The 14,827-nt window shown below is 37.0% G+C and overlaps 1 protein-coding gene across 1 annotated transcript in view; it reads right to left on the bottom strand.

Moving 5' to 3' along the window:
* Positions 1-14,827, bottom strand: part of DNAH8 (dynein axonemal heavy chain 8) — a 290,688-nt gene that overhangs the window by 98,093 nt on the left and 177,768 nt on the right. The window contains exons 61-69 of the mRNA XM_014782746.2: positions 14,408-14,572; positions 13,094-13,320; positions 11,142-11,260; positions 9,382-9,485; positions 8,238-8,414; positions 5,478-5,645; positions 4,744-4,959; positions 1,763-1,900; positions 450-577 (exon numbers count right to left, since the gene is read on the bottom strand). Of these exons, the coding sequence (XP_014638232.2) occupies positions 450-577; positions 1,763-1,900; positions 4,744-4,959; positions 5,478-5,645; positions 8,238-8,414; positions 9,382-9,485; positions 11,142-11,260; positions 13,094-13,320; positions 14,408-14,572 (1,442 nt within the window). The remainder of the gene's footprint in view (positions 1-449; positions 578-1,762; positions 1,901-4,743; positions 4,960-5,477; positions 5,646-8,237; positions 8,415-9,381; positions 9,486-11,141; positions 11,261-13,093; positions 13,321-14,407; positions 14,573-14,827) is intronic.

The following is a 14,827-nucleotide window of genomic DNA, read 5'->3' as shown; positions in this document are numbered from 1 at the left end:
TTTCTTTCTTTTTGCCTTCCTCCCACCCCTCTCTTTAAGTTTTCTGAGGACACCAATAGATACCAGCACAAGATACTCTTGCATTTAGAACAAACCATTGATCCACACTTTCAAACCCACTGAGGTGAAGAGTCTAGAACTGGAGCAAGTATCTAGACTATTCTGGCAAATCCTAACCATTTCGGAAGCACTCTTGTACTGAAAACCCACATTGCTGAACCGAAATTGAGATTAAAAGTGTTTCACAAAATTTTCTGCCCTGTTTCCTGAGAGTGTGTGACTTAAGCGGTAGGCACTTTCTTAGATGATGGGATACAGAGATGGGTAAATGGAAATGAAGGAGAAAAGCACTTCAGGGAAATGGACTTTATGTTCTCTAACATCACAGAGAGGCGGTGTCTGGAGTGATGACTAAGGAGAGCGATTATAACAAACACCAAAATTTATACCTATTAATCTGAGCTTTGAACTCTTTACTTTGCTGAGTCCATCGGACTTTCTCTCCGCTCAGCCCATCGATGAGAGCGGAAGCTGCCTGCATCTTTTTCCGGCACATATCAGCATCGTTAAGCAAATCCTACATTCACAAAGGGAGAATGTTTCAAGAACTTTTTAAATTGCTTAATCAAACATCCGTGATATTCACACGTAAAAATACACGGAGAAATTTCTTAATCGCAAAATAAATATAATCTAAAAATACAGTGTGATTGAAACTTTACATATTAAATTCTCCTAATTCATTCATAATATTGTTATTTGACCTTATGAAATTTCAAGAAAAGCCATTTTCTAAGACAGAATCCAAATCACATAGCTTAAAATAGTATTTCTATTAAATATTTTCAAAACATAATCCAATCAATAAAATATACCATTTTAAATCTTGGATTTAATAATAATTCTGAGTTCTTTGCAGTTCACAAAGTATTTTTTCCCAGAAAAAAGATTCTACAAAACAGTACTGTGCTGCAGCCAGCTTGTATCAGCTCACAAGGGCCAATTGTTAAATTTTCAGAAAATTTGTGAGCTGGTGTTAAACACAGCCATTATTAAAAATTAAAGTATATAAACTTTCTATTAAACAAATTATGTCAAAGCAAACGTAATAAATAATCAGAACTCATCTTCTTCCTAATTATTTACTACATTTTCATATTATCTATACCCTTGAGGTTATGTAAGTCCATTGTATCTGCATGGTGGAAATATTTATAATGGTGCAATGCTGCCCATCTTTTTCCAAATCTGTGTTCAGTGTTGTCACATTGACAGCTTAAAATTGACAGTGGTGGGAGTACCTAGACTACAGAAATCAGCAAATACTGCAAATCAAGGCTTTCTTCTCCCCCTGCCCCTGCCCCACAACAAGCTGATTGTTGAACATTTACCAGACCACCACTGCTTACACAACCCATCCTATGAGGTCATATTAGAATTCCCACTTGACAGATAAAGTTAGATCAGTCGCCCCCAATCACACAATTGATAAGTGCCTGATCTCCATCTCAAACCCAGTTTTCTAACTCTAAAGTCAGAAAACACTTTGGGTATGACATCACAGCTTACTCTTACAGAAAATGATTATTAAAAACACAAGAGTGTTGAAGATCCAAAATAAGTAGACACAGCCAGTGCATTCAGGTAAAGGCATTCAGGTAAATGTTTTTTCATCATAAACATTTGCCTAATTTCTAAATACGACACAGACTTGTGTCAAATTTCAGTACGTCATTTTAGCAATTTTGTGTATTTAACTCACCATTTTCTCATTCATTGCTGCATCGAATTTTGCTTGCACTTTGTCCAGCTCGGCCTGTTTTTCATCAAGCATTGCCTGCGCCTTCCCCAGTTCAGCATTGGCGACTGCCAAACGGCCCTCTTGCTTGGCCAGGTTAGCCTTGAAAGCAAGAAGAGGTGATCAGTGCAGAGTCGTTTTAGCACCTTGAAACGTTCCTGATTGGAATTGGTAAATAACAACATCAATTACATAATTTTTTCCCTACTTGGTACCTGGAGGTCATCTCTCTCAGTTTTTTCAGCTGGGGAAGCAGAGAATCTTGAAGAGGTTTCATTAAAGTTCTCTTTTTTCTTTTAATTATTAATGTTCAATATAGAAAACTTGGAAAATGCAGCAACATATAGGAAGGAGAACGAAAATTACCCATGATTTTACCCAGAGATAGTCTGCGAATATTGTGTTAAGAAGTTGACAACTGGCATTTTGATTTTTTTTTTTCACTTAATGTACTATACTCATTTCCCCACATCCTTATAAACAATTTTTCATGAACATTGGTTATATAGCTGTGTGATATCCCACAATTTGGATGTATCATAATTTACTTGACCTTTTCTCTACTTTTAAACATTTCTTTTTCCCTCTCCATTTTTAATTATTATAAATAATGCTGTGATAAATACTATTGGGTATGTAAACATTTTGGATTCTTTCCTTGGTGAAGATTTTTTGACGTGAAATTACTGTAACAGTAGTTTTTCATCTTTTTCTAAGTCCTACAGTGTGGTAATTATCTGTTTCTTGTAAATTTAAAATAATCAGAGTAATATAGCCCTAGAGCCTTCTGGAATAGAAGTTCCTACTTAACTTCCTCATTTTCTTTCTCAATAGTTGGTTTTTTGAATTTAGCCCTTTTTCTCAGGAAATTTTCATTTCATTTAGATTTTTTAATGTATTTACACATAACTATGTAAAATTTGCTTTTTAATTATTTAAATCTACACATCTATCATTATACGGATTTATCTTTCTACTTTGATTTTCTTCTTGATTAGATTTTCCAAGAACATGTCTCACACATTTTTTTTTGCAAAGCACCAATTCTTTAATTCTGCTACTTTTGTCTTCTCTAATTTTTAATATTTTTATTAGCTCTATTCCACTTTCCTTAAATTGTGTGTATGTGCTTATAAGTGAGTATGTACTAAAGTGTTTAGTTTCTTTGATTCATTTAAGGGCTAGGAATGTAGGATTTTGGCCACATCACAAAAGCTTTGGTAACTAGCTCTTTGTCATCATTTTCTAAATAGAAGTGACTAGCCCTCTTTCTAATGTAAACGTTCTAATTTTATTGTTTATAATCAGAGAACGATGCCTCTGCAATTTTTGCTTTTGGAATTGGATCAAGGTCTTTTAGAATTGAATATGATCCATTTTTGTAAACTTTTCTTGGACACTAGAAACAATTCATATTCTTTGTTCATATTGAAGAAAGTTCAATGTAGCTATTCAACCTTAAAAATAATATAGCGTAAAATTTTTATATAATTATTAATTTATGCCTACTCGGGACTGGCTACATAATTTGCAGGGCCCAGTGCAAAAGGAAAACGCAGGGCCCCTTGTTAAAAAATTGTTAAGAACTTCAAGAGGGTGACAGCAGAGCATTAAGCCAAGCGTGGGCTGTTCTAAACATGGGGTCCTGTGTGCACAGGTTACACGCCCATAAAACTGGCCTCTGCCTACCAGTTATGTCGTGGATTGACGGTATGTGCCACAATCTCAAATTAGAATATTATTTTTGTTAATCTTCACTTAAAATACCAATGGATTTTGCTTTATGTAATTGGATGCTATTTTATTTATTGTATAAAGCATTATTACAATTAAGTTTCACCGTGGATCACAATTTTTATCAATTAAAAAAACTGCTCTTACGTGTGCTTTTTTTTTTAATTCTACATTTATAATAACATTTCTCTCTTAGTATCATTTTCTTCGGGTGCATTTGCTATATTTTCTCACCATTTCCCTTTGATAAAATTTTCCTATTTTCAATTTATTTTCTATTTTTCTCAAGGTTACCTATCCACAGAGTTTAAAGAGGAAGCCATTTCTATAAAGCTTATGAAAAATATAACCCCCTACCCACCTACTCACAATTTTCCATTCCACAGAGAAACCACTTTCAACTCTTTTAGCTTTACAGGGTTTCGGGCAGGGGGCAGTGGGTAGTACGTGTCTAAGTGGTATATTGTATGAATCGTTTGTACTCCTGGGAATGTCTTTCTAGTCCCTCCATCATGAAGGACAGTATAGATGGTGTGTGTGTGTGTGTGTGTGTGTGTGTGTGTGTATTTACCCCTCAATACTTAAGTTGCATCCTTAAGAATGTCTTTTTGTTCCCTCATACGTGAAGGGCAGTTTGGCCAGTTATTGAATTCTCGAACCCCAGCAATTTCCTCCTCAATACTCTGCATATATTTTTCCATTACTTTCTAGTTTTCTAGAAACAGGTGGGAAGTCTGCAACATCCGGATTTCTCTTCTTTTGTAAGCAACTTTTTTACTTTTGTTTGATTGATTGTTTCTTAGATGTATATAAGTTTCTCTTTCTGTCTTTGAAATTTAAAACATTTCTAGGTGTTGATCCTAATTTTTATAAATTTTGTTTGGAATATAGTAATTAAATGCAGTCTCCAAACCTAATCTCTAAACTTTAAAGATACAGCCCATTTTCCTTTATAATTAGCTCGATTATTATTCCCAATAAATTAATTTCCTATTTAAGTTGGTTTCGGTTTCTTGTCTGCGATGCCAAGAAACGAAACAGATGTAAAAAGAATGAGAAACTGTGATAGGACATTCAGAAAAAAGAAAAATTTGATAACAAGGACATCTACCTTTGTTATTTGAAGTTATGCTTTGTCTTTTAATAACAGCAGTACTAACGATTGATTTTATTAAACATTGATTTACTGGGAGAAGGAGGAAAATTTTTACCTTCAGTGGCAACACTTCTCTATTGACACCATAAAATGTTGCCATAGCAAGTGTCCAAGACAGCAGACCAGCCACATTCCCACAGACTTTTTTGGCACTTTCAAAAGAGTAATCATCCATATTAAAATATGGCTGTAGTAACTCAACAGTCTCTTCATTTATAGTGTCTTTAGGGAACTGCTGAAGGCTCCACAGGAATCCTGTTGCACTCATCAACTGAAAAATAGTATTACAACCTGTAAGTTCTGAAAGAAACTAAATACTTTCTTCTTGAGTTAGTATGTACTTCTACATTGAATTTTTTCAAAGAAGGAACAACTGATGTGCTCTAAACATACAAATCAATACTATGGCAGTAGTCAACCTACATGTGTAAATTGCAAATTGTCTTCCCATTTCCATGGTGGAAGAGTAAAAAAGAAAAACTATGTAAATTTCCTGTCCAGTGAGCATCTCTAAATGCCACCAACCACACAGGCACCCTTTTGGAGACCGGGTTGGGTTCATATCAAGACTGTGCCAATAGTAGCCACTGGTTCTGGACAGATTTTATAAAAAGAAAACACGCAGCTTTAAAATCTTTCCCTACTTACATTTTGGGAGATGCTGTTTAAGATAAACTTCGATACACAATAATCGATTATTGTCTGCCAACTTATCTGGTCTATATTAGTGCCCCGGGATGAGGACGCCTGATGCACCTCACAGGACTTAGCAAAGATAGAATTACTTACTTTTAATGACTCTCCCCATGATGGCTTGCAGCAAGGTTTTTCTGGATCCATAGTAACAGGGTCGATTTTCTTTTGAAATAGCAACAGAACACAGTCCATGATTCTCATAATAAGATGTGGGGGCTTCGCAAGTTTCCTGACTGTGGCAATATCGTTTGGCTTGATAGTCTATATTTGGGGTTAGGAATCAAAAAAAATTTTTGAGTAGTATTCCTAGTCATATGAAAATCTAATATTTTTTTTTATAAGGAAGATTAGCCCTGAGCTAACATCCGATGCCAATCCTCCTCTTTTTGCTGAGGAAGACTGGCCCTGGGCTAACGTCCGTGCCCATCTTCCTCTGCTTTATATGGGATGCCACCACAGTGTGGCTTGACAAGCGGTGCATGGGTGCGCGCCCAGGATCCAAATCCCATGAGCCCCCCACCCCCTCACCCCCCCACAGTGAAGTGCGCGCACTTAACCTCTATGCCACCCAGCCGGCCCCTGGAAATCTAATACTTTTAAACAATTAAAGTAGAAAACTTTGAAAAGTATTTTCTCCCCATTCCCTGACATTATTTCCTCAAGGGCTTGCATTCCTTTGCATAATGGCTCTTTCATTGTTATTCTGGGATTTCTGTTTGTTTGTTTTTCTTCTTTTTTTCCTCTGTTGCCTTCAACTAATTGCTTTAGAATATCACTACCACCCATTGCCCACCACCCCAGACCCCTGTTAGCAACTGGCCTCATTGATGGGTAACATTTAGAGAACTGGCATCTTCAAAGCACAGAGTCTGTGTTGTGTGTGGATATTAAAGGAGGAGGAAGGGGGCCCCCAGCCCCGTGGCTTAGTGGTTAAGTGCGCAGGCTCCGCTACTGGCGGCCTGGGTTCGGATCCCGGGCGCGCACCGACGCACCACTTCTCCAGCCATGCTGAGGTCGCGTCCCACATACAGCAACTAGAAGGATGTGCAGCTATGACATACAACTATCTACTGGGGCTTTGGGGAAAAAAAAAACGAGGAGGATTGGCAATAGATGTTAGCTCAGAGCCAGTCTTCCTCAGCAAAAACAGGAGGATTAGCATGGACGTTAGCTCAGGGCTGATCTTCCTCACAAAAAAAAAAAGAGGAGCAAGGCCCTGAATATCAGAAACCTCACTTTCAGTCTTCATTTTGAGGGCTGCCCTGTCTGTGGAAGAGGAAGAAATGTGAAGGACACAAGAGAAGTTATTATAACATATGGCTCATAAAAATACTTTTGGAAGTTTCTGTCTGTAAGCTGGATTTGGAATAAGACATTACCTGACATTCAAGGCAAGAAGGACTGGGACATCATATGATCAATAAAATCTTCTAAGACTCATTTGGTTCAGTGATCTCCCTCTCTTCTGCCTTATCATGGGACTCATAAAGGGAGTGGGGATGGAGAATGTGTCCTGGTCATTGCCACAATTTTATTAAATGATTATCACAAATCTATTCATTCAACAACTACCGGCATTCAACCATATAGAACAAAAAACAAACAAACATAGGCTTGTCTTCATAATCTTCCAAGGAAGAGAAAGAAAACACAATTACCCTAAACTAGGATGATCTGTCATGATAGAAGCATAGGAGTGCTAGGAAAATAAAGGGGAGCCAGAAGAACCAAAAACTTTCTGGAAGAGGTGAGGCCCGAGCCTGGTCTTGAAGAACGACTCTTGGGGCCGGCCCGGTGGCGCAAGCAGTTAAGTGCGCACACTCTGCTGCGGCGGCCCGGGGTTCACTGGTTTGGATCCTGGGCGCACACCGACACACCATTTGTCAAGCCATGCTGTGGCAGCATCCCATATATAGTTGAGGAAGATGGGCATGGATGTTAGCCCGGGGCCAGTCTTCCTCAGCAAAAAAAAAGAGGAGGATTGGCAGATGTGAGCTCAGGGCTGATCTTCCTCACAAAAAAAAAAAATAAAGAATGACTCTTGCTAGGCAATGAAGGTTAGGGAAAGCATTCCTGGCAGAAGGAGAGACACATTTAAAGAGGCCATGATTCTTCCAGAAGCCTATAGGTGTTTCTGTATGGCTGCATCATATTGTGTGTAGGGACAGAATGACAAGAGATAAAGTTCAATGGGTAGACAGGAGCCAGGTTATCAGCAGCAGCACTAATATTTATTGAGTACTTTCTACATGCCCAGCAAACTGTATTCATTGCTTTTAATGCTTACATTGATCCTTCAAGGATCAATGAGGAATTATAATCCCCATGGGGACCTAAGAAAGTCAAGTAAATTTACTCCAGATCATATGTCTAGGAAGAGGTGGTCACGGGAAGCAAATGCAGGTCTGCCTGCCTCTGAAGCTGTGCCCCTCTTGCCTCACAGCTGTGGATGCCTCACTTGGGACTTTATCCTAAGAGCAACGAGAACCACAAGGGGATTTTAAAAGGGCACATGACGTCATCGGGACAGGGTGCTGAAGGAACTGAGACAGCTCTCTACATATCTGAATCCCTTATGCTACAGGTTAGGCCATTAATCACTAGCATTATTTCTCAGTTCTCATGGAAGGCTGATTTATGAAACGAAAATAATTTATGGGAAGTGAAGACTTTAAAAAATTAGTACTTAGAAAACTTAATCAAGAGAAACATTTGTTTCCAGACTCAGAAAATAAAATCACGTGAAGAATTCAATTCAGTTTTCTGATTACAAAAATTCCACAGTTATTTCATGTCACGAATCGTGGCGCCTGCTAGCACTTGTGTTGGGAGGGATAACAATGCACTGCTCACATTCAGGGCCGCCTCTGCTTCTTCCAGTGCAGGTTTAGCCGCCTCAAGTTTAGTCTCCGCTTTTACTTTTTCACTATCAATTTCATCCACAATTTTTTGGGCTTTGTCTTTTACCTCCTGCACTTCATTTTTTACTTTGGCTGAAGCCTGAGCACTTACTGTGACTTCTGCTAATACCTGTTAAGTTGAGGAAACACATGAGAGTAAATAGAAACCCTTTGAGCAAAATTTACAGATTTGAGTAATGAGAGAATATTTATTCAATATAATATAAAACATGAATAAGAGCAAATTTATTCCCCATCTAAGTCATCTGTATTTTAAGGTACATTAAAGTAAGTCCTTTGATCAGTTCCTTGCAGTCTTCTACTTCCTAAGCTTTCCTCAGGCTTAGAATATAAAATAAATGTTTTAAGCCTTCAGAAAAACGGTATTTCTACTCTATGGAATGTCTAGAAAATTAAAACAATTCAAGTCAGTGTAATAGAATAAGATCAGAAACCATATTAAGCCTCATGTAATAACAATAAAAATGGCTTATGTTTGTTGAATGCTTACCATATGATGCCTCCCCTATGCTGTCTCCCTCAGTCCGGCAACAGGTTAAGGGTCAAGATGTAAGTAACTATTCTTAAAGGACTCTCAGTGAGTGGAAGCTGACAGTAATCTGAGACTGGTGGGTGGTGTATAAAAGAGCAACATTTATCCCCATCACTTAGGGAAAAGTATCTTTTTTTTTTTTAACTCCACCAACTCTTCCTCTTATCCTTTTCCCTCCTCCATACAAACTTCAGATGGGACTTGGGCTATCCTAGAAACCTAGAGTGTTCAGGGATCTTAACAAGAAGACCAATATAACTTATAGTCTAGCAGAAATTTCATAAACAGATGAGACAGAAAAGAGAGGAAGAGCCAGAGAAGTAGAATAGTCTTAGATCAGATAGAGGACATAATACTTTAGACATGTCTTGGGATAACTTAAACAAAACTATTTAATGGTCTTTGTGAACATTATCTTACCAGAAATAGTCTATAGGTTTATATCCTATGTATAAAACTATGTGTTTTAATAACACATAAAAAATAATTTTTTAATATGAAACAATATTCCTCACCCTTCATGATAAAATAAATGCCAACTCACTTCATCTGCTTTTACAGAAGCCACTGCCAATTCCTTTTCCTTTACTGCAAGATCTTGAGAGAGTTTCGCAACGGACTCACTTGCCTCCATAAGCTTATCAAGACCTTTACAAACACACACATATACGCTTTTGCTGAGCATATGAACATCCCTTCATCAAATATTTATTCAACATTTACTACTTATAAGGCACCATCTAAGTACTACAACAAACACAGGATAATTATCTCTGGACAAATGCTTCAAAAATACACCTATCTTAGAGCAACAATATTGATCATATTTCTGCGAGTTTCAGCAGGGGTTGAAGAAAATAGCTCTGAGAGAAGAACATCGTCTAGCTACGTTTAAGGGAAAGTCACAATGCCATATTGAGTAAGATTATTTTAGTCAGGAAACTTATTTGACAAATTTTTGCTCTCCTTGGCTTTGCAAACAGTTTGTAACTATCATTTTTTGCCTTTGAATCACATTACAACTGAGATGGCAAATGAGACAGAAACTATATTAACATTTTGGTGGTTCTCTTTGCTATAAAAATGAAAATACTAAAACTTGTGGAACTGGCTCTGTGACTTTCAGTACTGTAGAGAAAAATAACTGGTTAACTGAATTTTTCACATTCCAACTGGGTTCTAGACAGTGGTGTTTTGGTGAATGTTTAGCATCTGGGTCTCTTGCAGGCAAGGGGGATCATTCATCTGTATGTTTTCCAATTCCCATGGTGTAAATACTCTCCACATGGCTGATTTCAAGCTACCAAGAGATTCTCAGTAGCATACCATTATATAACACTTCTACCATACTGACAGAAATAAATAACCTCAAGAACATTAATAATAGTAAAATAGAGTAAAAATAACTAAGAAGTGATGTTTTGAGTATTTATTGCCTTCTTTTTAATATAATTTATTTAATTGTAAGTTTATATGATTTAACTTTTAATAAAGGCTGTGTTTACCAGATCATAAAATCCTAAAAATTGAACAATTAACTCTCACATGCCAGTACAAGTAGCTTCAGCACACCATGATTCTAGAACATTCTATGGAAAAGCTGCAAGAAAGTGAGACATGAGAAAAACAGCAGAAGAAGGCTTCTTTCACAGTGCTTCTATCATCACTGTAACTTCACAGACCTTAGAGCTCAGTTATGCTATGTGACCAAGTTTTGTGTAGAAGAAGTGAAAAGAAAGCACTAACATGTTTTGGATTGTTTGGGCCAAACAAGCTTTCTGGACTTTGTAATCTGTTCCAATTTATACTTTTCCTATGTATATTACATACACTGGACACTCAGAAAATCATTGCTCAGGTAAACAGTCTCTTTCTGTTATCTCTTTTTGTTTCTGTTTTGTTGCCTCTTCATTTGTTAGAAATTTGAGAAGCATTAACATGGCAAAGTTTATACAAATCCAGGCAAATTGTAAAGAAACCCAAAACTGAAATTGTGGTCAGTTGCCAAGATCTGGCTTTTCCCCATCTGCGGTAACTATGGTGACTTGCTGCCCAACAGGGTGGGCCCAGATTTGAAAGAGCTGGGAGAAGTGGTTCCAGAGAGAAAACAGGCCATCTCTGTTTAGATTTTCTTCTGCCCAGAGTTTCTTGACAGGTCAAAGACCCTTAAGAGTATCCCTCAAAATAATCTATTACTAACAATAAAGTCAGTATTTCATTTTCAAACACAACAATATCTGCCAAACAAAATATTGGGATCCCCATCAAACAAGCCCTAAAAAGACAAGATTCCATTCTGCTTACCAATATTCATACGTTCAGCTTGTTCATTAATATATTTCACCTTTTCAGTATAAATGTTTTTATAACCATTTATAAAAGAGAGATAAGATTTGGGAGTCACATGTGCTCTTCGGCGGTATCTGAAAGTAGAACATAAAAGTGATCTTCCTCTCTATCATTCTGGTGTACTCTCATAAAACGTCAATACAGACGCTCTTCCCACTGTGAAATCAGTGTAATTCCAGAGAGTGAGTCATTAGCAAGAGGGAAGGAATGGTTTCCCTAGAAGTGAGGTGGGAAGAACACTAAATCTCTAACTGATGTTTGACCTTTTAGAGGTCTTTGACTCTTATCCCCACTCTGGGCTTATTTCCTCATCTGGAAAACCGAGAAAAGAATCACCGCCCTACACTCCCCAGTATTTTGTGAAGATCAAAAAATAAAACAGCATATGTAAAGACATTTTGTAAACTTCAAGGTTCTATACAAATATTAGGGATAAGTTGTTGAAGTGAATTTGTGCTACGATCTGTTTTCATTCAACTGATATTTGCTACACACCTTTTCACTGCTACAAACCCAGCAGAGTGGGCTTACAAGGTGAAAACCAGCCTCTCCCCTGATTCACTGAATCGTCCTTGAAATCAAGGCAGCCACACTTGATTCAAACATTCAACTCACTACAGGCTTTAGTATAGTAACTATATTTAACAATAGAAATAAATAAAAGAAATAATTTTATTCAGGAGAAACTCAAGTCAAAGAAGAGCTCTTCACATACTATAAAATTATTTTAACTTTTATATTAATTTTTCACTTTTAGAGTTCTGAAGATTTTTAATATTTAAAAAAAATTTAAGGACTTGGGCAAATATGTGACTATCATTAAATATTATATAAATATTACATTCAGAATAAACTTCGACAACCTAAGAGGATATGAAAAATTTGGAAAATACGTCAATATTTTCAAAAATAAAGACATGGGTTTTTGTACCTGTACAAAGGTAAAAAATTTCTCTCCACAGATGATGGCGGCAGGTGGAGTTCAAGTGAAGTAAAAAGAAAATCTTCCTAACAGTAAGAATTAATACACGCAGATTCACCAAGAGCATCTGGGAGATTATCTAGAATTATGTAAGAGCGTGGTCCAGGTATGGTTTTAAGTAAAGAAAATGCCAGGATAAACAAACATTTGTGAGATAGGGACTTCCTGGAAAAATCAATGAAAGCGTTACCAGACTCTCTATGCAGAAAAATAGGCATTGTCTTTCTGGGAGGTTCTACACCCCCTGGAACCCCACCATTAACCCTAAGAGAGGAGCCCACTGTTCCAGAGATCCATGTTGGTCCACCTTCATTCACATCTCTCAATTGTAACAGTGACTACTGGATAGAAATTCCGTATTTTTGAACTGTCAACCCCAGCTTTCACATAATGAACACCGTGGCTGCTTTTAGGGAATGGACTCTTCTACAGTCAATTAAAATTTTGTTTCATAATTATTTGGCATGAAAACATTGATAAGACTAAGTGATGCAAATACAAAGCCTAAATGTTCCCTTAACATAAGGCAATAATGAAACTGTAAAACAGTGTACTACTTTAATCAAGATAAATAATGCATTTGAATAAGAAACTAATTTCAAATAGTTTATAATGGATTGGTTAAGTCGTTTTCAAAAGAAAAATTAAGCAAATGAAATAAAGTGATTCATTAAGCATCTGTTACTTTGAGGCCTGGAGGGAAAAGAGGTACTTAAGTATGGGCACTAGTTAATTTTTAAATCTTGTTTATTTATCATCTTTCCAATACATAATCACTAGAAAATCAAAGCAAGAAAAAATCTAAGTATAGCTGGGCCTTTGTGCTCAATCAGTAGGAAGAGTCTTTTACTGGACATTACATTTAATTCCTCTTTGGGGGGAACTTTGTGGTTCTGAGCTATCATGCTTATGTAATGTCACTTACCTTTGGAAATAATTTTCACAGCTCTCTGAAACCATGTCATGAAAGAGGCCCATTGTTTCTACGACTTGTCTTTTAGTGTCACTAGAGCAGACAATACTATAGCCTGAAAGGAAATAGGAGGCCACGGCGATCAGAGCCTCCTTTGGCCAGCGACTGAACCAGTCCATAGTGCAACCTGATATCAAGCCAGGAAATTTCAAAGAACGGGCACGGAACTTCTCACCAACCTATTGATAGCAAAGTCAAAAAGCATTAGAAACACAGAAGGATTATAAGTTGGCTAGAGAGAGGTTTATGTATTCTGAGCCAATAGTGTGACATCACAAATTTTTAAAAAAATCTTCTTAGATTACATTAATAAATAAAGTGTCCAGATGAAGGGAGGTAATATTTCCACACTCTTCCCTGTCCTAAGACTACATCTGTTTGACTCTAGGAGCTCCCTTTTAAGAGGAAACTGACAAACTAGAACTCTTCTAATGAGAGATGACCAGGACAATGAAAGGCCTGGACACAAACAAGTGAGGACAGCAGAAGGAATGGGACCTGTTTGCAAAACTTTCTCCAAATATCTCATGAGCTGTACAAGGGAGAGAGACTGGGTTCACTTTATAGGACTGAAGCAGAATCACAGAGGAAGGGACAGAGAGACAATTGATGTAAAGAAGATCTTTCTCACTATTAGACTAACTAAAATTTAAGCAGGTTGCCTGGCAAGTTAGTGAGATCCCCAGAGCAGAGCTGCCCAATAGGACTTTCTGTGATGATGGAAATGTTCTATATATGTGTTTTCCAATATGGTAGCCACTAGCCACACATAGGTATTGAGCACTTGAAATGGAGCTACTGGGACTAAGGAATTGAGTTTTTATTTTTACCTAATTTTAATTAATCAAAATTTAAATGGCCATACATAGCTAATGGCTATTATATTGGATAGCATGGTGAGCTAGAGATATTCAAACCTACATCAGGGACATTCTAGATGGTATGTCTATATTGGAGGTAGAGCTGAATAGGATTATATCACCAATATATTCACTATCCAACATATTATAATTGAGATAATCTACATCTCTAGGTAATTAATGAAAGTTGTAGGCTATGCAATAATTTCCAGTAAGATGAATATTTTAAATGATCACACTTTGGTATGAGATTTTGGTCAGTGCAGATTGGTGGTAGTAAAGTGTTAATTTTAATTCAATGTAACAATGTTTCTGAGCAAATCATCTCATCAGAGAAGGTAAACTATCCAAACACATTTAAATAAGTAACTCCTCCTATGTAGATATAAATAAAATGAAACCTTACTGGAGAAAAGCAGAGAACCACATGCAAGTTCTTCCTTGACCTTGAGATGAAGTACTCATACAGATTATCAAATGTCGGAGGATGGCGAGGCAGCTCCCTTTTCATCACCGATATGAGACTTTGGGTGATTTCATCCATCTCATCTCGTGCAAACAAATTGGAGATCTTTGAGGAATAGACAAGAAAGTATTCTGTATTTTAAGAGTTCCTCACAGCCAATTCACTGCCAAAGTCTGGTCCTTTTTTATCCCCTGCGTGTCATCTTTTTTCTTATTTTCTTTCTGCATCTCCATAGTCAAATCCCTGGTTTGCCACAGATTACCAAGTGTGCAACTTTTTATTGAGCAGCTTAATCGGGAGCAAATTATGTTTCTCCTTGCTCAATAGCTACCACCAAAAAGCTATCTCTACCATTCCAAT

Source organism: Ceratotherium simum, chromosome 13 (genome assembly GCF_057802395.1).
Source record: "Ceratotherium simum simum isolate JZ-2026a chromosome 13, ASM5780239v1, whole genome shotgun sequence".
Classification (NCBI taxonomy): Eukaryota; Metazoa; Chordata; class Mammalia; order Perissodactyla; family Rhinocerotidae; genus Ceratotherium; species Ceratotherium simum.
The sequence above is the reverse complement of the archived record's forward strand: the minus strand, read 5'-3'. Positions and strand labels throughout refer to the sequence as shown.